The sequence below is a fragment of the Myxine glutinosa genome, chromosome 5 (assembly GCF_964187855.1).
Source record: "Myxine glutinosa chromosome 5, kmMyxGlut1.1, whole genome shotgun sequence".
Lineage (NCBI taxonomy): Eukaryota > Metazoa > Chordata > Myxini > Myxiniformes > Myxinidae > Myxine > Myxine glutinosa.
Genome location: NC_136265.1, coordinates 19032499 through 19058193, shown reverse-complemented (window position 1 = coordinate 19058193; position 25695 = coordinate 19032499). Strand labels below are relative to the sequence as shown.

At 44.3% G+C, this 25695-nt stretch overlaps 2 protein-coding genes and 1 long non-coding RNA gene across 7 annotated transcripts in view; 1 reads left to right on the top strand and 2 right to left on the bottom strand.

The window, feature by feature from the left end:
* LOC144892212 (uncharacterized) overlaps positions 1-25695 on the bottom strand; it is a 623022-nt gene that overhangs the window by 105621 nt on the left and 491706 nt on the right. The window lies entirely within an intron of this gene.
* The window catches only part of LOC137418803 (uncharacterized), a 55364-nt gene that overhangs the window by 5742 nt on the left and 23927 nt on the right, over positions 1-25695 (top strand). The window contains exon 2 of the long non-coding RNA XR_013623418.1: positions 6457-6593. This is a non-coding gene — a long non-coding RNA (uncharacterized LOC137418803). The remainder of the gene's footprint in view (positions 1-6456; positions 6594-25695) is intronic.
* The window catches only part of LOC137418802 (cytohesin-2), a 66764-nt gene continuing 41252 nt past the window's right edge, over positions 184-25695 (bottom strand). For 4 of the 5 annotated variants that reach the window (XM_068104926.2, XM_068104925.2, XM_068104929.2 and 1 more), the window contains 11 exons: positions 25024-25088; positions 24041-24110; positions 23560-23678; positions 23154-23234; positions 22862-22974; positions 16167-16315; positions 10311-10422; positions 6919-6995; positions 6750-6821; positions 6411-6565; positions 184-2442 (listed from right to left, as the gene is read on the bottom strand). In XM_068104926.2, coding sequence (XP_067961027.1) covers positions 2361-2442; positions 6411-6565; positions 6750-6821; positions 6919-6995; positions 10311-10422; positions 16167-16315; positions 22862-22974; positions 23154-23234; positions 23560-23678; positions 24041-24110; positions 25024-25088 — 1095 coding nt within the window. In that variant the 3' untranslated portion in view covers positions 184-2360. Of the gene's footprint in view, positions 2443-6410; positions 6566-6749; positions 6822-6918; positions 6996-10310; positions 10423-16166; positions 16316-22861; positions 22975-23153; positions 23235-23559; positions 23679-24040; positions 24111-25023; positions 25089-25695 lie in introns of those variants that run through there. The other variant, XM_068104930.2, reaches the window with a different exon arrangement.

Genomic DNA, 25695 nt, shown 5'->3' with positions numbered 1-25695 from the left:
CAGCACTTCCTGGGACTGGTGCAGTTAATATAAAATCCACGTGATCAATACACAGCACCCCTTGTGGGTGGTGGGCCACAGTCATACATCAAGAAGAGGAACAATAGTCATGTGGGTTGCCAGTCCAAAACAGCAACGTAGTGCGGGATTCGTTTAGAGAAACAGAAGCACAACACAAGGTACTAAAATTAAAGTACAACTTTACGTTGTATCGTCTTTATTCCATCTTTAAGGGCAACCATTATTTTGTGCCATACATTCTCATTGACCTTCACTTTTCCAATGGAAGAACTTTCATCGTTACTCCAAAATGTATGTTTATTTGCATGCAATAACACTGTTTCCGTAACGTCTACAACTGGCTTCAGGCCTGGGATCTGCCATTCATCCGGAGGCCTTCCAGCCGCACAAGAGCATAAGTTTTTAAATTGATGGCTCATCTTCGATTGGCCACCACAAGTGACACGTTTTCATTAGTTCTCTTCGAATGGTCCAGGCAAATGAATAAGAACAAATGTCATCCTCGGAGGACCAATGAGAACGATACTTTAGGTGACACGATACTTCCTTACTTCGTGATACTTCCACACGATACTTCCTTATGATCCGTAACATTTTATTGACCATTCTGTTTCCTTGTGGGTATTGAGGTCGACCACAATGTCTGGCCTGGTGTCATGAGTCGACTAAACCCGGTCAAAGGCATACATTCTGCAATGGACCAGCCGGATTAAACCCTCCCTAAAGCTAATTAGTGAGCCAGCTGAGGTTGTAGGTGAGAAGGGAATCCTTCTCAGGTAACCTTATTTTAGAGAGGCTCAAATTCAAATCGTTGTTGATATCCTGGAGGATGACCTTCTCACATGTGGTCCATGGTAGATAATGGGGCACCAGCAGCAAACCCAGGGGTTTAACTGAGTAGCTCGGTTAGTTCAGGCAGGAAATGCTTTTTGGGTCCTGGTGCCTATGACGAACCACCTGCTTTTCATCGAAAGACACTGGAATAGTTACCATCCACCATCTAATGCTAACAGACCAGAGACCCGGCTGAATGGTCCCCACAGAGGGATGGCACACTCATCGCCCGGCCTGCGGAGCACCGATCTGATACTTTATATCATGGAGTAGGGAATATAAGTCGGACTAGACGGATCAAATGCAGTTCAAGGGCCCCATCCTCTGCCTCTCCATTCCCCCACCAACCATCTCTCCAACCAATCCAATCAAAACCTCTGCGCCATCCCTTCCGACTATCCAAAAACTTAACACTGTCCTTAGCTACATTTGAGCCCACATCCTCCAGGATCCCGGGCTGGTGTTCCACCCAAAATGCTAGTCCATTGTGGAACCCATAATTCACAACCCACTTCCACAGTTTTTCATCATGGTGGCCAAGTGGTGGAGGCATATGGCTATCTTGATGGAAAATTTTCTTTTGAGAATAAGCACTGCTCCCCTAGAATTAAAATAATTATTGGGAAGAAGAGCGAGTGGGGGAGTTAAAGGAAGATACTTGAAAAACAATTGCACAATCACAATCATACAGTGGTCCGCATTTGAAAAGCAACAAACGTGACCAGCACAGGTGGCTTGTGTAAATTGCGGTGTACAGGAAGTGAGCATGGAACCTCAGGTATCAATTACAAAGCGCTATCTGAGTATTTTCGGCTCATTTTGTCTAATTTCTACAGCTACATACATGTTACGTCGGCCATTCTTTACGCATGACACCAGCGTCATGCGGAATCCTCCTATTCGGACTAGTGACACTCGAAACCTCTTTCGACACCCCCTGCACAATCCGGTCGTCCCTGCCCCTCTTAGAAACTCCGACGACAACATGGCTACAAGACCCAAAGCAGGAGTACCCTTATAGAAGCATCCCGGAAATTTGCGAGGGTAGCTTCCATCTTGAAACCGTACCAGCCGGAGAGGCCTCCTCACTCGGATGCATGCGGAGGATATCATACATAACCAATTCTACATATATACATACCGATGCCGCATGAAAGGCAAATGTAAATTCACCATATTAAAAATGGCCTCCGCATTCATGCAACAAAACCATGCGCAAAGTTAGCACAACCTTCCCTTTGTCACAAAGGGTTCGGACTCCACAACCCGATGCGTTGCCTCGTCAAAGTGCAAGTCTCTGACCAACTCGGCAAAGTCTGAGCCGCGAAAGCCAAACCTGAATACTTTTTTTCCCTTTCTTCGACCTCCTCTGTGCTTTTCCCCCTTCACGTCACATCTCCTTAGTCATTACGAAGTGTGACCACTCGAGGGATCCTGCAAGTTACAGTTTTAACACATCCCAAAGTATCAAGGAAAGGTCACTTGAAACGACCTTCATGCCTTGCTCACGCAAAGCTTTTGCTTTTGGAAATCTTCTTCTTACGTGTAGCAAGCATGTCATAGAAGGGGTCTTTGCTGATGCATGCTCTGTATGAAGAGAGATTGAGGGTGGGGGAGAGAGAGGAACAAATATTATAATGGTACAGATAAATATAACAGATATAGCTGATGTTGTGACATTGACCATGATGACGTTAGAAACGAGCTCATGTGACCAAAGCTAAATTAGCGACTGAAATTGGAGGCTTCAGGGCTGAAACTAGGTCAAAGAGCATAACATTTTCATTTCATAATCTAACGAGAGATTGCTCATGGTTCCTAATATAACCAACTAATAATATTAGCCAATTGGTAGCACCTGAAATTCTACTTCATAACAACAAACGTATTTTTTTCCAAAAAGCAGGACACTACAGTTACCAAGACTAAACCGTATGCCCCCCACCCCCCCTGGAACCAAAAAGGATAATGTAAGAATTAAATAGTAAAAAAAATTAATAATAATAACGTTGTAAAATCAAATAATTAAACTAGAACGATACTCTTCTATGTCACGACATCGACCGATATTCCTCCGCCCACATTATATCATTATAATACTTGTACCAACTTTGCTTTAAATCCATGCAGCTGTTCTCAAGTTATCACATAAAAATGTTTTGCACACTCAATTGCACAATTACCTGACATGACCTCTGACCTTTGACCTCTTGACTCCAAAATTGAATCAGTTCATGTTTACATCATTATACATATCTGTACCAAGTTTGAATTATATCCCTTTAGCCGTTCTCAAGTCATAGACCGATTACAGACTTTGACCTCTTGACCCAAAAATTTAATCAGTTAATCTTTACATCATTATACATACCTGTACCAAGTTTGAATTAGATCACTTCAGCCATTCTCAAGTTATAGACCTATTACAGACTTTGACCTTTGACCTCTTGACTCCAAATTCTAATCAGTTAACCTTTACATCATTATACATACCTGTACCAAGTTTGAATTAGATAACTTCATCCGTTCTCAAGTTATAGACATATTACAGATTTTGACCTTTGACATTTTGACCCCAAATTCTAATCAGTTAATGTTTACAGCATTATACATAATTGTACCAAATTTGGTCAGAATCCCATCACTGGTTCACAAGTTATCGTGGTAACAGGATTTTCACCTAACATGACCTCTTACCTTTGGCCTTTGACCTCGTGACCCCAAAATATAATCAGTTCATCTTTACCTTATTATACATACCTGCACCAAGCAGGTAACATTATACATACCTGCACCAAGTTTGACTAAGATCCTTCAGCCGTTCTCAAGTTATCGCGGTAATGAAAACCTATCATGGACGGACGGACGGCCGGACGGACAACCTGAAAACATAATGCCTCCGGCGATTTAGTCAACGGAGGCATAAAAATGGAAAAATAAAAGAATTGAAAATTGGTGAAAAATCAATTAATTGAAAAATAAAATAAAATAAAATAATTGAATAAAATTAAATAAATAAAAATAATTAAATAATGAAAAAATTAATGATTGAAACTTTGTAAAAAAAAATCTAATAATTTAAAATAAGGAAAAATAAAAAAGATTGGAAAATAAATGAAAATTGAAAAATTAAATAATCCAAAAATAATTATGGAAAAATTTTTCACCAAGAATGACCCCACTGTGGTCACAACCTGCGACAAAATCTGGTAAAGGGCCGATTGGGAAACGCACATTTAAAGCACTCTTAAAAGATGAACAGTGCGATTGAGAAACATTTAATGCGTTATTAAAATATTAACTTGACACCTCCCATCCATGTCACCCTCCCCACGGTTATATCAGAACGAGCTGATTTGTCACACGGTCACGGATTGCTTAACCCCAAGATGGAGCCGTTCAAAAATTACGTAACGCTATTTTTTTTCGGGAGGTGCGTACCTGCGAGCTGTTGGGCTTGATTAAATCTTACTAATCATTTTTATTCAACATTGATTAGATTTTTTGGGGTCCCTCATCCTGAGCAACTCAACACAAACAAAGCCAATGGAAACTTGACACAACAAACTCAGTGTATAATCAGCAGAGGCCTACAGGCCCGATGTCTTAGGCCCTCCAGAAAACCAAGATGGAGGCCATATTATTTCGTCTGGGTATCATGGTGGGTGGAGTCAAGTGACAAATGTGGGTGTGGGCCAGCAACTGTCTGGCCAATGGGTGCACATTTCAAAAATCGACTCCAACAAGAACAACCATGCGGAACTCTTGTAGACATAGGAAATGTCGCAGGTAAAAAACGGGACACCATGTACACCAAGACAAACAAACGCTTAATGCTTCCCTCCAGGAACCATAACTAATGTATTAAAGCCCGAAGGGAGACGTGTTGCACATTTTAAGCTATCGACATCGTTACGTAAATACAATGTTTGCAAAAGTCACTGAAATCATCATCTCCTAAACACCTTGGGAACATTTCTACGTTTATTATTTGGTTGAAATGATTTTGCAAGGCATCTTTGCCCTGAGGGCAAATGTACGATGCATTGTAACGCAGATAGTGCCCTGAGGACGTCTGCAGAGCCTCACATGGTGAGTGGCTCGATGGGGCCGTGCTCAGACCAGAAATAAATCGGAACAAAAACATAGACACCTGTCATCCGCACTCACATTTGCGCTCCACAGCTGGCAAAGCCTCTTGCTGACATCATCACGTACCATTCCCCGAGCAGGGCATTGGTGTTGCTGAAGCAGTTACCACGACAAGCTCCAATCCTGGTCAGGTCGCCACTCCGACTCAGGAAGTCAGGGCAGGAATTTTCCACTTGGCCAGGGTGCTCTTCAATTCTTAACAAACTACATCAACTAATGCCGCAGACAAGACGCCAAATTTAACTTGCATCCGAGGGACAGCTCACACACTGATGAATCACCCTACCTGTGAAACACCAAGATGACAAATTTATAGTTGGGTCGGGATTCAAGTCCAGGTAAGACAGCTCAGAGACGAGTGTGTGCACCTCTCGGCAATCCTGCCAGCCCCTCTTGTTGATGGATATTTTACTTTTGGATGCCCTCTGTGTACTTGGGAGAAAAGTTTTTTTTTTTTTTTTTGTATACAAGATCGAGGCTCATGTAAGAGCCAACATTAATGACAAAAAAACAAATGGACACATAAGACGAAATAAAGGGAGCGGGAGACAAGATGGGGAGAGAGGGGGAAGCACACAAGTACAACAGAGAGAACAGGGACATCGGGAGATCTGTGGGAGGGAGAGGGCTCGGGGGGGTTTGAGGCGTGGGGGTGGGAGATGTATTGAGTTATGAAGGAAGGAGAGAAAAAAAACGGGTGGGGCGAAACACGTGGTTGAAGAACGAACGAACACGGGAAAGAGAAGGAAATTAGATTTTTTATTTTTTATTTTTTTGTATTAAGACGAAACAGAGGGTAAGATGTTCGGGGAAGTATGGGGTGAAAAAAAACAGTGAGAGAACGAAAGTAAATGGACCACAAACGACCGCCGAAAGGAGACAACAAAGCCTCGAGGCCTGGAAAACCAGGTCTGAAAAATGTGGCAGGAACCAACAGATGATTATACACAGGTATGCACGATTTACACCGAGATCTAACTGGAAACATACAGTTGGCACTCACACCGTAAAATAAAAATACAGTTTTGACAAAAATACAAATGGTAAAAATTCTTAACTTTGGTAGCGTGGAGAGCTTAGAAAAACACCCAACCTCACCGGCAAAACCGGAAGCGGAAGCATATTAGCGGAAGCGGAAACATATTTAATCCGTTGTGATTGGCTCTGCCTCTCATATCCTCTCTTGTGGGTCTGACCCAATCTTATCTTGCTATCCTAACTCTGTCCAGTGATGTGGCCACAGGTTTTGTGTCTGGGCTGGCTTTGTTTTGGCGTGCTTCTTGAAATAAATAAAGGCACAATCCCGGTTAAGATATATGGATGGATTTCATACCGACCGGTTTCCTCGACACCAGTGAAATGTCCTCGGTGAACTTTATGAAGAGGAATTTTTCACATTGTACCTAATGCTGTTGATCCAAGACTCTTTCTCCTCGTGCGTGGGAGCAGAGATCCGATACACCTCGTGGTTTCCCTCCACGACCTTGCCTTCTGCATCCGTCTTGCATGCTTTGATCGTCTGGCCCCTCGTGTTTGGAAGGAATAACTCAAAGCAGTTCTGTTCATCGAGGAAGAGCAAGGACAAGGTACGGGGAAGTAAAAAACAAACAAACATGAATTTGTTTTTAAGGGGCAGAAACAAGGAGTCTAGTGCTGCTTTATGTTACCATTGGGGGGTGTTTATTGTCTAAGCTTGTTATTTTGTCCACAATGTGAAAATGATGTGAAGGGGGTAATCTTACAGGTTTCTTGGGGTCTTCAACTTCCCGAATGGACAGGTTTTCCAATGGTATAATTCCTCTGGGCTCTTTGTCCTGTATGTGTTAAAAAAAAACATGAAGAACCAAATTGTTAGGAAAGATGTATCGGACGTCGATCATCTTGGTCGTACTTCGTCCGTGAGTTTCTCACCGTGGTATACTCAAAGTAGTAAAGACAGTTGTCCGTAAGAATGAACCATCGTCTTTTCCAGGTTTTTATCCGACCACCTGATGAAAAACAGAAAACATATACTGAACTGTGAGACATGGATGTTATGTTGCAGATAAACAGACTTCTTCATTATGAATTAACTGATTATCCCCACACTCTTTGAAAAACATAGGTGCAATACCCCTGGCGCTCACCTGGTAGAATAAACAGTATACTACACTGACTAAAGGTATTTTAAACCAATTTGAATGGTTGCAAGAAGAGAGGGCAGCATGTAGAATCATATTAACATAATCATAAGACTTTAAACAAACAAACCAAAAAATACCTATTTAAGGGGGGCAACACCCCCCCCCCCCCTATCCCAGTGTACCTCCTCAGACCCCAATTTTTCTAATGCCTTGAACAAACATTGGTGCATCACGGGTGATGAAGGTTGTGGTGAAGTTTCATTGAAATCGTGTGTGTAGTTTCAGAGAAAAGAGAAAATACCTATTTTGGGGGGCAACGCCCCAGTAGACCCCTCACGGCCCGATTTTTTTTTTTCATGCTGTGAACAAACCTTGGTACAACACGGGTGATTAAAGTTGTGGTCAATTTTCATCAGAATTGCATGTGTAGTTTCTGAGAAAGAAAGCAAATACCTATTTTGGGGACAAACTCTCCCCATAAACTCCCTCATGGCCCGATTTTTTTTAATGCCCTGAACAACCTTTGGTACATCAAGGGTGATGAAGGTTGTTGTAAAGTTCATCGAAATAGTGTGTGTAGTTTCAGAGAAAAAAGCAAATTCCTCTTTTGGGGGGGTCAAACCTGAATCCACTTTGCCTGGACCTGGTAAACCCCCTTAGACCCGAATTTTTTAATGCCGCGAACAAACTTTAGTCACAACACAACAAATATCGTTTGTGCCAAATTTGGAAGCAATCCCATCAGCGGTTTCGGAGAAGTCTTCAGTGTTTACGGACGGACGGACTGATGGATGGACAACGCGCCATCGCATAAGCTCCCCTGAACTTCGTTCCAGGTGAGCTAAAAATGCAATTACGGACACATTTTAAACATTTTAAAATTAAACTTTCTATATACAATCCACATTGGGGGCCACATGAAATATGTAACGTTTTTTTTAGCTCAACAACACCACACCGTGCAAGGAGAGTTCGGCGGGTGAAGTACCAACCGAGAATGAAGGTGTGGAGGTTGAAAGAGGTGACAGTGAGGGAGGCATTAAAAGCGAGGCCGAGTAAGGCAGAGGATGATGATGAGTAAGTGGGAAAAATCGTTGTGGACCCAGATGGAATTAAAGGAAGATGGAAGAGATATATGGAAATGCTGTTGAATGCAGAGAATGAATGGGATGGCAACATCGAGAGTAACCCAGTTTTAGGACTGGCAGAGAAGACAACTGAGAAGGAAGTTGAGGAAGCAATAAAAGCAATGAAGAGTAGAAAAGCGGGAGGGCCGACGGGAGTTGTGGGAGATATGTTGAAGGCAGCAGGAAGTTGGGGTTTGAAGAGAATGACAGAGATCTGTAATCTGGTGGTGAAAGAAGGCCGCATTCCAGTGGATTGGGAACTGAGTACCCTCGTCCCTCTATACAAGGGGAAAGGTGACCCTCTGGAGTGTGGCTCGTATAGAGCGATAACGTTTTAGAGCATGGAACAAAGGTATTGGAAAGGGTGTTGGAGAGGAGGATAAGGCAGAAAGTGAAGATCGACGAAATGCAGTTTGGAATTATGCCAGGAAGAGGAACGACAGATGCGCTTTTTATTGTGAGGCAGTTGCAGGAGAAGTACATGGAGAAGAGGAAGAAGTTGTTTCTTGGGTTTGTTGATCTGGAGAAAGCATTCGATAGGGTTCCACGCAAATTAGTGACATGGGCATTGAGGAAGTTAGGAGTGGAGGAATGGTTGATCAGAGTAGTGATGGCAATGTACGAAAGAGCGCACACCGCTGTAAGGACGAAGGACGGGAACAGTGGTGAGTTTGAGGTGAAGGTGGGAGTGCATCAGGGGTCGGTACTAAGTCCATTACTATTTGTAGCTGTGATGGAGGTGCTGGCTTGGAACGTAAAGGAGGGTTTACCGTGGGAGTTGTTGTTGGCAAACGATCCGGTGTTTATTGAGGAGAGTATGGATGGACTGAAGGAGAAGATGAACAAGTGGAAGGAATGTATGGAGACAAAAGGTCTGAAGGTGAATATCGGAAAGACGAAGGTGATGGCAAGTGATAAAGCATGCGGTGACGTGGAAAGAACTGGGAAGTGGCCGTGTGCTGTGTGCAGGAAGGGTGTCGGAGTGAACTCCATTCAATGTACAATGTGCACCGAGTGGGTTCATCAAAAATGTAGTGGTCTGAGAGGGTCATTAACCAGTGTGGCAGCTACATTCAAGTGTAAGGTGTGCACAGAGGGAGCTGCAGATGGAGGAAATGTTTAGTTGGATCTTGGAGACGGCATGAAGCTGGAAGGTGTGAAAACATTTTGCTACCTCGGAGACATGCTGAATGGAGAAGGTGGATCAGAAGGTGGATAAGACTCGGCAACGGTTGCTAGAGTGAGATGTGCATGGAAGAAGTTTCGGGAACTGAGTGGTGTGCTGACGAGGAGGGGAATGTTGTTGAAGCTGAAGGGAAAGGTGTATGCTGCATGTGTGAGAAGTGTTGTGGTTTATGGGAGCAAGACATGGATAATGAACGTAGAGCAGCAACGAAGGCTGGAAAGGGTGGAAATGCGAATGGTTCGGTGGATGTGCGGAGTATCGTTGAGGGAGGGGAAGACAAATGATGAATTGCGAAAGATGATGGGAATGGAGTCTGTGATGGATGCTGTGAAGAGAAACAGGTTGAGATGGTTTGGTCATGTGTTGAGGAAGGCTGGATGTGACTGGTTGAGAAGAGTGATGGAAATGAATGTAGAAGGAGGTAGAGAACCGGGAAGACCGAGAAAGACTTGGCTAAAAGTGGTGGAAGAAGAAATGCGGGCAATGGGGTTAACAAGGAGAGATGCAGAAAATAGGACAAAATGGAGAAGATTGTCATGGGGACCGCAAGTTGATTTGAGCCCGCAAGTTGATTTGAGCCCGCAAGTTGATTTGAGCCCGCAAGTTGATTTGAGCCCGCAAGTTGGCCCCGCTCTAGCATGGAAAATGCCTTAAAATGCCTGTTGTTGTTGTTGTTGTAGTAGTTGTTGTAGTAGACAGATATTGTGTGATATAACATCGACATAACTGTGGAGAGGACAGCTGGCACTCGTGCCATCACCGAGCCCACAGGAAGTGAAAGGGCGAGCGTACTCGTGCCAAGATGCCCTTGACTAAAAAGGATTCCTTCCAGTTAAATAAGATACTAAAAACGACATCGCATCTCACCGAGCTTGAGCAGCCAGCCTTCTCGATCTGGATTGAAGAAGGTCAAGGTGAGATCATTTCCATCGTCTTCTGGGATCTTAAATGGTTCGTTCTTGATGCTTTCGTACAGGTTCTGTTAAAAAATGTTTATGGACAAGTTAATTCGGTTCCGTAGGCAGATCCAGTGGGGGGGGGGGGGGGGGGGTGTGCACCCAGCGCGCGCCCTCCCTAAACCCCTCCCCTCCCATAAAAAGTGATCGTGTTTCACATGTAATGAGATGTTTCTAACCGAAGATGTGGTTTCGGTCTTGTTTCACATGTAATGAGGTGTTTATAATCAAAGATGTGGTCTCGGTCTTGTTTCACATGGAATGAGGTGTTTATAACCGAAGATGTGGTCTCGGTCTTGTTTCACATGTAATGAGGTGTTTATAACCGAAGATGTGGTTTCGGTCTTGTTTCACATGTGATGAGGTGTTTCTAACCGAAGATGTGGTCTCACTCTTGTTTCACATGTAATGAGGTGTTTCTAACCGAAGATGTGGTCTCGGTCTTGTTTCACATGTAATGAGGTGTTTATAACCGAAGATGTGGTCTCGGTCTTGTTTCACATGTAATGAGGTGTTTATAACCGAAGATGTGGTCTCGGTCTTGTTTCACATGTAATGAGGTGCTTATAACCGAAGATGTGGTCTCGGTCTTGTTTCACATGTAATGAGGGGCATATAACCAAAGATGTGGTCTCGGTCTTGTTTCACGTGTGATGAGGTGTTTATAACCGAAGATGTGGTTTCAGTCTTGTTTCACATGTAATGAGGTGTTTATAACCGAAGATGTGGTCTCGGTCTTGTTTCACATGTAATGAGGTGTTTATAACTGAAAATGTGGTCTCGGTCGTGTTTCACATGTAATGAGATGTTTATAACCAAAGACGTGGTCTCGGTGTTGTTTCACATGTAATGAGGTGTTTCTAACCGAAGATGTGGTCTCTGTCTTGTTTCACATGTAATGAGGTGTTTCTAACCGAAGACGTGGTCTCGGTGTAGTTTCACATGTAATGAGGTGTTTGTAACCGAAGATGTGGTCTCGGTCTTGTTTCACATGTAATGAGGTGTTTCTAACCGAAGATGTGGTCTCTATCTTTTCACATGTAATGAGGTGTTTCTAACCGAAGACGTGGTCTCAGTGTAGTTTCACATGTAATGAGGTGTTTGTAACCGAAGATGTGGTCTCGGTCTTGTTTCACATGTAATGAGGTGTTTCTAACCGAAGACGTTGTCTTTGTCTTGTTTCACATTTAATGAGGTGCTTATAACCGAAGATGTGGTCTCGCTCTTGTTTCACATGTAATGAGGTGCTTATAACCGAAGATGTGGTCTCGGTCTTGTTTCACATGTAAGGAGGTGTTTATAACAGAAGATGTGGTTTCGGTCTTGTTTCACATGTAATGAGGTGTTTCTAACCGAAGATGTGGTCTCACTCTTGTTTCACATGTAATGAGGTGTTTCTAACCGAAGATGTGGTCTCGGTCTTGTTTCACATGTAATGAGGTGTTTATAACCGAAGATGTGGTCTCGGTCTTGTTTCACATGTAATGAGGTGTTTATAACCAAAGATGTGGTCTCTGTCTTGTTTCACATGTAATGAGGTGCTTATAACCGAAGATGTGGTCTCGGTCTTGTTTCACATGTAATGAGGGGCATATAACCGAAGATGTGGTTTCGGTCTTGTTTCACGTGTGATGAGGTGTTTATAACCGAAGATGTGGTTTCAGTCTTGTTTCACATGTAATGAGGTGTTTATAACCGAAGATGTGGTATCGGTCGTGTTTCACATGTAATGAGGTGCTTATAACCGAAGATGTGATCTCGGTCTTGTTTCACATGTAATGAGGTGCTTATAACCGAAGATGTGGTCTCGCTTGTTTCACATGTAATGAGGTGCTTGTAACCGAAGATGTGGTCTCGGTCTTGTTTCACATGTAATGAGGTGTTTATAACTGAAAATGTGGTCTCGGTCGTGTTTCACAAGTAATGAGATGTTTATAACCAAAGATGTGGTCTCGGTGTTGTTTCACATGTAATGAGGTGTTTGTAACCGAAGATGTGGTCTCGGTCTTGTTTCACATGTAATGAGGTGTTTATAACTGAAAATGTGGTCTCGGTCGTGTTTCACATGTAATGAGATGTTTATAACCAAAGATGTGGTCTCGGTGTTGTTTCACATGTAATGAGGTGTTTCTAACCGAAGATGTGGTCTCTGTCTTGTTTCACATGTAATGAGGTGTTTCTAACCGAAGACGTGGTCTCGGTGTAGTTTCACATGTAATGAGGTGTTTGTAACCGAAGATGTGGTCTCGGTCTTGTTTCACATGTAATGAGGTGTTTCTAACCAAAGATGTGGTCTATCTTTTCACATGTAATGAGGTGTTTCTAACCGAAGACGTGGTCTCAGTGTAGTTTCACATGTAATGAGGTGTTTGTAACCGAAGATGTGGTCTCGGTCTTTTTTCACATGTAATGAGGTATTTGTAACCGAAGATGTGGTTTCAGCCTTGTTTCACATGTAATGAGGTGTTTCTAACCGAAGACGTTGTCTTTGTCTTGTTTCACATTTAATGAGGTGCTTATAACCGAAGATGTGGTCTCGGTCTTGTTTCACATGTAATGAGGTGTTTATAACCGAAGATGTGGTCTCGGTCTTGTTTCACATGTAAGGAGGTGTTTATAACCGAAGATGTGGTTTCAGTCTTGTTTCACATGTAATGAGGTGTTTATAACCGAAGATGTGGTTTCAGTCTTGTTTCACATGTAAGGAGGTGTTTATAACCGAAGATGTGGTTTCAGTCTTGTTTCACATGTAATGAGGTGCTTATAACCGAAGATGTGGTTTCAGTCTTGTTTCACATGTAATGAGGTGTTTCTAACCGAAGATGTGGTTTCGGTCTTGTTTCACATGTAATGAGGTGTTTCTAACCGAAGATGTGGTCTCGGAATGTGGTAAAGGAAACTCTCTCATGCAGTGAATTTTTCTACACATTTCCACAGTAAAGACAATATACAATGAGGTAGGTAAGTAAGTCTACCTGATATTGCAACGCGTTTCAAAAAAATTGAACGTAAAATGTGCAACAATTACATTTAAGAAAATGCTTAAAGTGTTTAATTATGTTTACGTTTATGAAGTTTACCAACACATTGTGTCAACAATCCAGATCTGTTAGTTACTAAACATTGTTGAAAAAGGTGGATATCAATTAGGTACAGTATTTTCGGTGTAGTTTCTATTATTGTCATTTTAATTCCCTGATTAAAGAACATCAACAACAACAACAATGGCGGAAGCAGAACGATGTCGTTCGATCGTCAAAAAGGGCGAAAATTCAAGAGTATTCACAGTTTAAAAAAAGAAAAAAAATTTAACTGACCACGATCTGCATGCTGAAAAAAGGTAAGAAATAGTTATAAACTGTTACAATTTGGTTGTTACTATCCGGCATTGAAGAAACAGAGCAGACTGTGTGTTGTGACGTAATCTAACTATTTCTTGGCATCCAAGAGATCCCGAGTTCTTATCCCATCCTATGAACGTTTAATTATTTATTTTTAATCAAAATCTGAACATGAATCGTAAAGTTTCTGAAATGATATAACATTAAATAACTTATTGAAAAAAAGACAAAACTTTTTTGTGACAAAAAGAAACACCCTCAAAAAATGTTCCCCTCGCTCTGCTCGGCTAAATTATCTTTTTCAATGCAATGTAATTATTTTTGCGCTTCCCCCCCCCCCCCCCACCCACCCCCCCAAACAAAAATCCTGGATCCTCCCCGGGTTCAGTGTATGTTCTACAAAGACACGACAAGTTGTCATTAGATGCTTCTTGCAAGAGCAGAGGGGGCAAGACCTGCAGAAAGGAAGCGGTAGAAGACAGAGACACCACCCAGACATTACTCTGTCATACGTTCGGAAATGGCAGCCAAGGACAGAAAGGAGACATTTTTGCAATTGGTTTTTGATTTTACATCTAGCTTAAAAGTGGGAATAAAGTTTGCAATGGATTAAAGTTTCACATATTCTGGATAGAGTGCAAATATCCGTCATGTCAAACCCAACGCTGTGCCGCTGGACGTCAATAGAGGAATGGATGAAAGTTCAGCCTGAAAGGTTGTTGGATTCTCAAACACACTTGTTGCACAAATCTATTTTACACACATGAAAGGTCAAAGGTTACTGTGTATCTCTAGATTCAGTTTAGACTCCAACGTAATCCCTTGAATAACCCTCCTATTCTTCTTCCTTAATGGCCGTCCAGGAGGAACGTCTTTTGAGAACCATCTGCCCAGGCCTGACCCTTGCACGAATCAGTGCAATTTATTCAGGGTGCTGGAGATAACGCGCTTAATCTTCGTGAAAGACACCGTGGGATCTATAAGGTCTACTAACGACCAGTGATGGCAGACTGGTCATCTGGCTTAATGTCGTCCATTTTAACGTCCTTCTGATGGACGGAAGCCTGGTGTTGGCTTAGCGGTTAGGGTGCCGGCTTGGGATCCTAGGATCCTGGGTTCGAATCCCGGTTGATCGATGAATTAACGGCAGGGGATTCAGTCTGTCATCCTTCCGAGGTCGGCAAATTGAGTACCAGTTCACTGGTAATTCCCTGTGTGTCGCAAGAGGCGACCAACAGGGTTGGAGGCAGGAAGGGCATCCGGCTATAAAACATTGCTTCAAAAAAGGGGACCAGGGTGCCCGAAAAAAGCCAACCCCTGCTCTGCGGGGAAAAATGGCCTCTAAAGGTGGTTCAGTTTTTTCAGTACGCTCACTCGCCTTCGAGGCTGTTCAGTACGCTCACTCGCCTTTCCGGTATAACATGGCTTTGAACCTCGACCAACTATCACCCTCCCCACGCCTCCCAACCCCCCCCCCCCTCCCCACGCCTCCTCCCCCCCAAGCCCTCTCCCTCCCACAGATCTCCTGATGTCCCTGCTCGCCAATGTTGTGTGTGTGTGCTTCCCCTTCTCTCCCCATCTTGTCTGCCGCTCCCCTTATTATATACTTTGTGTGTCTGTTTGATTTTTTTGTGTGATAAATGTGAGCTCTTTCATGAGCCTCGATCCTGTATACAAAAAAAAAAAAACCCCTGGTGTTTCCGATACAAGGTGATGCATCGACACGTGCTCCGCCCATCGAAAGAAGAAAAAGAAACACCTTTGAGGCCATTTTTCCCCGCAGAGCAGGGGTTGGCCTTTTTCAGGCACCGTGGTCCCCTTTTTGAAGCAATGTTTTATGGCCGGATGCCCTTCCTGCCTCCAACCCTGTTGGTCGCCTCTTGCGACACACAGGGAATTACCAGTGAGCTGGTATTCAATTTTCCGACCTTGGAAGGATGACAGGCTGAGTCAACCCCCTCAACCCCCGTGGCGTTAATTCAGCGATTGACCGGGATTTGAACCCAGGATCCTAGGATCCCAAGCCAGCACCCTAACCGCTAAGACAACACCAGGCACACCAGGATCCTCGGGTCCTAGGATCCCAAGCCAGCACCCTAACGGCTAAGACAACACCAGGCACACCAGGATCCTCGGGTCCTAAGATCCCAAGCCAGCACCCTAACCGCTAAGACAACACCAGGCTAAAAGGGGAAGAGTGGGACGGTCATTTGAGCGAGCATACCTCAAATGATTTATGTAGCGCTTTTTTCTGGCTCATAAAAGAACTACAAAAAACAGAGTTCCAGATTTGTCTCGAACTTTAGAACTATTTAATTCTGATCAAAGTGATTTTAAATCCAACCAGAGCCATCATTTCCCCCCAGAGACTAACCAGGAGGCGATTTGTGTGTGAAATCACGAGTGACGGTTGTCTGTACACTCACCCGGAGCAGGGCCTCTGGTAGATCGCCGCCATTGTTGATCCCGCGGTTCATGGATATGAAGTTCTCCACACTCGGACGATCTCGTACGTTCGGGTTGTGCAAACTGGTGTTCAGCATGATGATTGCAAATGACAACACGTAACACGTGTCTGCACACATCATGTCCGCATGGTATAGAAAATCTCATGTGTGAAACTTATTAGAGAATTCTATTTCACCAACAACATCGTTAGAGCAAGATTAGTATCCCATAATAGTCTTAGAGCTATTGCACCTAATCAAATCGGATTGGACTCAGCTTTCAGCAGGTGCAATACAGCCAAGCAGGCAGGTAAGGTAGATTCCATGTTGGCTTTCGTACCAGCATAGTACAGCATACAGTATTTCCAAAATTGCAAGAAAATACCTTTTTGTAAATTGTGAATTTGGTAAATTGGGTAAATGTTTCGGTAAATTTTTGCGTAAATTGTTCGAGTAAATTGGGTAAATGTGATAAATTTGGTAAATGTGGTAAATTGTGGATAAATTACGAGTAACTTGTGGATACATTTGGTAAATGGGTAAATTTGGGTAATTTGTGGGCAAATTGGGTAAATTTGATACTTTGTGGTAAATTTGGGTAAATTGTTTGAGTAAATTGGGTAAATTTGGTAAATGTGATAAATTTTGTAAATTATGAGCAACTTGTGGGTAAATTGGGTAAATGTGGTCAAATGGGTAAATTGTGGGTAAATGTGATACTTTGCGGTAAATTTGGGTAAATTGTTTGGGTAAATATGGGTAACTTGTGGGTAAATGTGATAAATTATGAGTAACTTGTGGGTAAATGTGGTAAAATGGGTAAATTTGGGTAATTTGTGGGTAAATTGGGTAACTTTGATACTTTGTGGTAAATTTGGGTAAATTATGAGTAACTTGTAGGTAAATGTGGTAAAATGGGTAAATTTGATACTTTGTGGTAAATTTGGGTAAATTGTGGGTAAATTTGGGTAAATTGTGGATAAATTTGGGTAAATTGTGGGTAAATTTGGGTAAATTGTGGGTAAATTTGGGTAAATTGTGGGTAAATTTGGGTAAATTGTGGACTTGGCCACCTTACTGCATTTGGATAACCGCCTGTCTATAACTGCTGGGTGGTAACATGAACGTCCATGAATCCCCAAGGGGAGATAAGATCAGATTGGATGGAAATTGCGTAATACCGTGGTAATGGTTTGGCCCTTTCTCACGAGCCATAAACTGTGCATCATTCCACTAAAGGATACAATCGTCAGGGTAGTGGGCCATAGGAAAGAGATTGCGTTTGAATTATTAAACGCCTGTTTTGAAGAACATTTTAAAGTTGAGTGGACAGACAGAGAGTCCTCATCATGATGTAATTCTACTGAAGAATGATGATGATGATGATGATGTACTACATGATGATGATGTAATTCTACTGAAGACCCAATGGCAGAACAAGAGCAGTTCTGGGTATTAAGTTTGCTGGATGTTCCCATCCGAACCATTGGCTCGCAACGTTCCGATTGGCGGCTCGGCTCGTATCCCAAGTCCTTGTGATCCATGTTTAAGTATTTTGTTCTGCACGAGATTCCGAAAGTGTATTTTTGTGTTTCCGCGTACCTGTGTGAGTTTTCTGAGTTGTGAGAATTTAACAAAAACCGACAGTTCTGAGGTCGTTCCAACGAAGGCAAACAGAGCGTACAAGGTGTTTCACCAGTCTTGAAATTAAGTGAAGACCCTAGTATATATAACTAGAAAGAGTACCCGTCCCAAGTGACAGGAAAAGCTAGCAAAGGTATCCCCCCTCCTCTCTCTCCCTCCCGTTATCCCAATTTCCCCTCCCTCTCACCCACTCTCTCTGTCCCTCCCTCAATCCTCTCTCTCCACCCCACTCCCCTCTCCATCTCCTCATATCCCGCTTTCTTCACCCACTCCCCTCACATCCCACTCCCACTCCCCCCTCTCCTCTCCATCTCTCACATCCCACTCTTCCCCATTCCCCTCACATCCCACTCTTCCCCATTCCCCTCACATCCCACTCTTCCCCATTCCCCTCTCCCTCCCCTCACATCCCACTCTTCCCCCATTCCCCTCTCCCTCCCCTCACATCCCACTCTTCCCCATTCCCCTCTCCCTCCCCTCACATCCCACTCTTCCCCCATTCCCCTCTCCCTCCCCTCACATCCCACTCTTCCCCATTCCCCTCTCCCTCCCCCAATCCCCTCCCCTCACATCCCACTCCCCTCTCCCTCCCCTCACATCCTGCTCCCTCCCCCAATCCCCTCTCCCTCCCCTCACATCCCACTCTTCCCCACTCCCCTCTCCCTCCCCTCACATCCCGCTCCCTCCCCCAATCCACTCTCCCTCCCGTTATCCCAATTTCCCCTCCCTCTCACCCACTCTCTCTGTCCCTCCCTCAATCCTCTCTCTCCACCCCACTCCCCTCTCCATCTCCATCTCCTCATATCCCGCTTTCTTCACCCACTCCCCTCACATCCCACTCCCACTCCCCCCTCTCCTCTCCATCTCTCACATCCCACTCTTCCCCATTCCCCTCACATCCCACTCTTCCCCATTCCCCTCACATCCCACTCTTCCCCATTCCCCTCACATCCCACTCTTCCCCATTCCCCTCTCCCTCCCCTCACATCACATCCCACTCTTCCCCCATTCCCCTCTCCCTCCCCTCACATCCCACTCTTCCCCATTCCCCTCTCCCTCCCCTCACATCCCACTCTTCCCCCATTCCCCTCTCCCTCCCCTCACATCCCACTCTTCCCCCATTCCCCTCTCCCTCCCCTCACATCCCACTCTTCCCCACTCCCCTCTCCCTCCCCCAATCCCCTCCCCTCACATCCCACTCTTCCCCACTCCCCTCTCCCTCCCCTCACATCCTGCTCCCTCCCCCAATCCCCTCTCCCTCCCCTCACATCCCACTCTTCCCCACTCCCCTCTCCCTCCCCTCACATCCCGCTCCCTCCCCCAATCCACTCTCCCTCCCCTCACATCCCACTCTTCCCCACTCCCCTCACATCCCACTCTTCCCCATTCCCCTCTCCCTCCCCTCACATCCAATCCCGCTCCCTCCCCCAATCCCCTCTCCCTCCCCTCACATCCCACTCTTCCCCACTCCCCTCACATCCCACTCTTCCCCATTCCCCTCTCCCTCCCCTCACATCCCATCCCGCTCCCTCCCCCAATCCCCTCTCCCTCCCCTCACATCCCACTCTTCCCCATTCTCCTCTCCCTCCCCTCACATCCCATCCCGCTCCCTCCCCCAATACCCTCTCCCTCCCCTCACATCCCACTCTTCCCCATTCCCCTCTCCCTCCCCTCACATCCCATCCCATCCCGCTCCCTCCCCCAATCCCCTCTCCCTCCCCTCACATCCCACTCTTCCCCATTCCCCTCTCCCTCCCCTCACATCCCATCCCACTCCCTCCCCCAATCCCCTCTCTATAATATGTCCATGCTCTATCCTTTTTAAACGGCTTTCATTTTCTTTTCAGTTTTCTTTTTGCTTTCGCTATTCACTTTCAGTTGTTACTTCGACAGTATTTGATATCTGATGTACCATACTCGTTACAGAGCATCTGTGCTGCCAAATCATCTACCATACTCGTTACAGAGCATCTGTGCTGCCAAATCATCTTCCTGAGAAAGGGTTATACTGGGTGGTTTGCCATTGCCTTCCCATCAATACTTCAGGCAGGAATTTGTAATTTGTTCAGGGTGCCGGCGATAGCTCGCCCACACCGTGATGATCTTTAACGTCCATCAACTAATTTCGGGAAGATGGGACGCCCAGTTTAACGTCCATCGGAGGGACACATTGATGATTTACCCAGTCTGTGAAACACCAGGATGATAGTTTATAGCTGGGTCTGGATTCGAACCCACGCTAGACAGCTTAGAGGAGAGTGTGCGTACCTCGAAGTCATCCTGACTGCCGGTCATATCTTAACGCACTGTTAACTAGAACAGCACTCAGCAGAGAGCATACCAACTCAGCAGAGCCTCCACCTGTTTGGCCATATCACTCAATGGTGAAGAATCGCTTAAAAATTAAATAATTCTCATATCCGAATCCATATTCAGATCTTCACCAAAATGGAATCGAATCGTCCTTGTCCGACACCCAACATGTCCACCAAGTTTCGTCCAAATCCGTCCATAACTTTTTGAGATATCCTACTATGTATCGTTTTTGGTCCTATCTCCCAATGGTGAAGAATCACTTAAAAAATTAAATAATTCTCATATCCGAATCCATATTCAGATCTTCACAAAAATCGAATCGGTTAGTCCTTGTCAGACACCCAACCGGTCCACCAAGTTTAGTCCAAATCTGTCAATAACCTTTTGAGATATCCTGCTATGTATCGTTTTAGCCCAATCTCCTAATGGTGAAGAATCACTTTAAAAATTAAATAATTCTCATATCCGAATCCATATTCAGATCTTCACCAAAATCGAATCGGCTAGTCCTTGTCACATACGCTACATCTCTGCCAAATTTCGTCCGAATCCGTCCACAACGTTTCGAGATATTTTGTTCACAAACAGACAGGTGTGAAAACATAACCTCCATATCACCTTTGGTGCCGGAGGTAATAAACAAACTGCGAATCCATGGCATATGTATTACTATTATATACGCTAAAAATGTATAATAAAAGTAAAATCCAAATCCAAAAATAATGCGACCGATGTCCTTGGACGGTGTGAAAATATAATCACATGTACAATAATAATTACCTTCAAAAGAGTGAAAAAAAAGAATTTTGGACCCATCTTACGTCACATCTCGCGGAGCCTATTGTTTAATTCAATTTTTTTTTTTTATAAAAGTGCTTTTTCTGAATTATTTTCCGATTTTGACATCATTATTTAGGCCATGAGTTCAGATCGTGAAATATATCATCAGATTTCCAATATCAGCTTTAAGCCTATACGATAATCTTGCCAGGAACCAATCACAGTGCACCTAGCCTCACACACAGCCAATCAGCATGACAGGGAACGGACGCACGGACAGTCATCCTCATCTTGTACATATTGATAACAAGTTGGATTACCCAATCAAGACTGGGTTATTTCGACTTCAGTAAAATATCAAGAAGGTCTTTGTTTAAAGCTGTAGCAATAAAATTAACTTGGGAGTGCGACACTGCAACGACGGACCAAATGGCCTCCTCAGTTGTTTTTTGTTGTTGTATACAAGATCGAGGCTCTTGTAAGACCTAACATTGATCACAAAAAAGACAAACCGACACATAAAACATATGATAAAGGGAGCGGGAGACAAGATGGAGAGCAGGGACATCGGGAGATCTGTGGGAGGGAGAGGGTTTGGGGGGAGGAGGCATGGGAAGGGGGGGGGGGGGGCAGTGGGAGAGCTAAAAAACAAATGGACACTGCTAGGACTTCCAGGAAAGAAGTCGGTATTTCAAATAAGTGGATCTGTGGTGAATTAACGGGGGTAGAAAAGATCAAGGTTTTGGATGGGAGAAGATAAGAGATGGTGGTGAACAGCTCCTGTTTAAGGTCGTATCGGAGCTTGCTTCCTCACACTCAGTGTCGTCCCGGGGAGACTTTGGATCCTTTGTATATCCCCTTCCGTTCTGTATTCCATCTTGTATAAATATTTAAATACAGGTGCTTTGATTTCCCACAGCCAATCATGTTTCGTGTCGAGGCAAGCCAAGCTCCTCCCCTCTCCCCGCTGCAGGGGACACATGACATACAACGGTCGATTTGCCAAAATGCCGTTATTTCATGTTTTAACATCAATTTGATTAATAATTTCAGGTTTTCTATTGTGACGTTGACCTTCAGCAGGTGAAAATAATGGGGTCCGTCAAATTTCGAGGCAATTGGCCAAGGGGTATTGAATTGTATAAAAAATCAAAGAAAAGGCCACACACACACACACACACACACACACACACACACACACACACACACACACACACACACACACACACACACACACACACACACACACTAATAATTATAAGCATTTCTATAATACTTATAAGGATACATTACACTTTTTCCATGAACCTTAGAAATGAAAAGGATATAAACAGTTCTAATTACCCTCGCCAGAGGAGAGGGTATTGCATTTGAATCCATTTGTCTGTCTGTCTGTCTGTCTGTTTGTCTGTTCGTCCGCACAGAATAAATATGATTTTCTTTGCAACCGTTGGTCCGATTGACAGGAAATTTTCATCATAGGTGCAACTCCACCTGTAGAATTTTAAAATGATAATTATGACGTCATAGGTTACGTGGTTCGGCCGCCTTCTTAGAAAAACCGAAAAACTTTGCACCTCTATATCTCCGAAAGCGCTGAATAGAAAAAAAAATTCAGACATGGCTCATTGTAAAGAACTCTCCATGGGAAATAAAATATGTTAATGATGTCATAGCTGCCTCCATTATGACGTCATAATTTGACAAGTACAAAACGTCATCCGATCAAGATGAAATTTGAGCATAATCTAGGAATAAATGAGTGGAGAAAAAAATAATGATGACGTCATCGGTCACGTGGTTCGGCCGCCATATTTGTTTAACACAAAAGCCTTAAAAACCACTGAAAACATCCCGGCGAGGGTTTGCAATCTCCGATTGCTCTTTTTCTTGTTTGTCCTTTATCTTTCAACTCGCGGTTCCACATCCGATACCTGATAACTGGAAGACACCTGGGTTGCATTGGCAATAGCGTCCTGCAAATGCTTCCATCATTCGGTCAATCTTTTGAGCCTCCCCGGGTAGTCGGAAACTCCAAAGAAACTGTCTGGAGAAACGGTTCAAATAAATAAATAAATGATTGCCGCCCATGAACTCGACAAACCAAAGGCAACATACCGTCGGACACGCGATTAGCACCCGGAAGGTCATCAATTTGGTTGTTCTGTTACATAATTACCAGTTTACAGAGTGATTAATCAATAGTACCACGTTTACTGCATTTACCTCAGAGCCTGCACAAGATTGAGGCCTGTGAACTCGTGTAGATCCACAAAAGCCTGGAGGACCTGTAGGTTGAACGTGTCTCTGGTCGTGGCAGGGGGAGGAAATATATGGTACAAAATGACATCAGAGATAACATAATAATTGCTGTCAAACTGTTATTGTACAATGTACCATATGCCGAGTTAGATTTGGGCCTTCAAAATTAGATTCTCCAGTTTCTACGTCTTGTGTCTGAGGATGACGCGTGACCCTGAGGAGGGCTCAGGCGACAGCCATCAGGGAAGCCATATTGGTGAATACGATGTTCTTGAGAGTCAGACTCTCCTTTAAACTCTCACGTGTAGTTTGGCCTCCGATAGGCACTGATATCCAAACCGGGGCTTTGCAGGTGTGGCATCCCTCTCACCTCTCACCAAGGTACTCCCCGATGGCAGTCTTGTTGAGACCTTCTCCTTTGTACAAGAACTGGGCCACATCCTCGGGCCGCTGGCACACGAGGCCACTACTCGTCAAGAATGCGATTCCCTGCAAATGGGAAAACCTGTTTGACCACCGTGTCGACACTTTGCGGTAAAATAAGATGTGCAGTGATAACTCGCTTAGCTATACGTCGGATTGTCCGTTACTATATAACTATAGCGAATTTTGTGCTGATAATTAACATTTTCTCAGGTGGCCGAGAAATTATTGTGTCGAAGAAGCACTCCTTTGTTGTCTTCAGCCTGGATGGGTCTTCACTCTGATGACACGGGACACTCGGATGGCTCATTATTCACATCGAGCCATTCGAGTATCCTGGTACTCCTTTTTCCGACCTCGGAAGTCAACCCACCTGGCGTTATTTTAACGGCACGACAGGGGGCTCGAACGTGACAAACCTGACATACCTTGCGAGGGTCCATGTTGAACTTCTTGCGGCCAGATGACATGTCCTTGGTCCGCTGGAGGCTCTTCGAGCTGCCGGAAGTGGGACAAGGACCATGTAAGAAACGCAAGGATGAAACAGAAAAAAAAAAGAATTCACAAAAAGCCGTCGCAAGCTATAACTTGTAAAATTGACCGATTCACAAGACGAGGCAAAGGAAGGTCAAGGAGGTTTTTTTGTTTTTTTTACACATTGTCATGGTTCGTAATGGAGCTGCTGCACACACACAGGCATACATTTAACACAGCCACTGAGCTTGTAGGAAGTGACGTCACTACCATCACTTCCTGGGATACTGCGGGTACCAGCGACGCCATAACAATGGCGCGCTGCTTTTCTCACCGTACTCAGCGGGGCATTTCCTCCACCCCGTGGATGCCAACCGATGCGGACTGTCCTTGCTCTTTCCTTTTAAGTGCTGAACGTCAGGCGAGGAAGCAGCACGTACCATTTATAAAGTCCAATGAGTGCGGTGAGAAAGGCGGGGCCAGCGTTGTGACGTCGCTGGTACCCACAAGTGACGGAACTTCCCTCAAGCTCAGTGGCCATGTTGGTCTCGGCTACCGGTGTCATGTTGTGTCTCGTGTATCCGTGCATGTGGTTGGTTGGTTGGTGTTTCCATATGCAGGTTTCAGAAGATGGAACGGAGACTTGTTAGGTCTCAAAGTATCCACCTCCATTCGTGTGTTTGTGTGTGGTGTGTGTGTGTGTGTGTCAGCTCCACTACAAGCCTGTAAGAAAAAGAATATTCGTGATCAATCCTTCATATTCATGGCCCGACAAGGGAGGGAGCTGGAGGTTTTCTGTCACTCCACGCTTTAGCTCATTACTCATAATGTCGACTGGCTTCTCTCTCAAATCCCACGTGTCCTATGCTGTGTACAACTGTGTACAACTATGTACAACTGCTCTGTAGAGACCGTGTGCCCTTATCTGTGTGCCCACCTCTCCTCTGATGAGGCAAGGGTCTCCATCTCGCTGAGCACACCCGCTATTTCATTCTGCAAACGCTGTGGGAGGGAAGAGAATAGCCGACGGAGAATGTGAGGATGGGCAAGTGATGAAAATGGGGAAAGAAGACTTTGGTAGGTGAGGCAGGTAAGCAAGGCAGGTATGCGAGGCAGGTAGGCAGACACACAACATGCCCGAAAATGGAGACGCGTCGACTGTCGTAAACACGATCATGACGATATAATAATGCCAACTCGGCCTGGCAGGAAAATACAACAAATCTTCATCATGTCCTGTGCAGCTGATGCAGTGCCCCTGTAGGAGTGGCAATTTTGAATTTTAGCTGTTTTAGGGTTTTAAATTTAAGCTCGCCTACGCTTCATCACCGGTAGGCCTTGCCCACGGAACACCAGGATGGCGGTCTATAACTGTGTCAGGATTCGAACCCTGAGCTTGATAGCTCAGAGACTTAGTGCACATACCTCGAGGTTATAACCTGCCAGCCCACGAAGGTAAATAATAATGGATTCTTGAAATTAAAATATCATCAAAATTGGATACAACATGAAAACGTAAGCAGTCTGATAAATACAAGGAAGTTGTAAAAGTTAATTAAATGACAAATACAATCAAATAGATCGTTTTCATTCACAATTATAAGGCAAT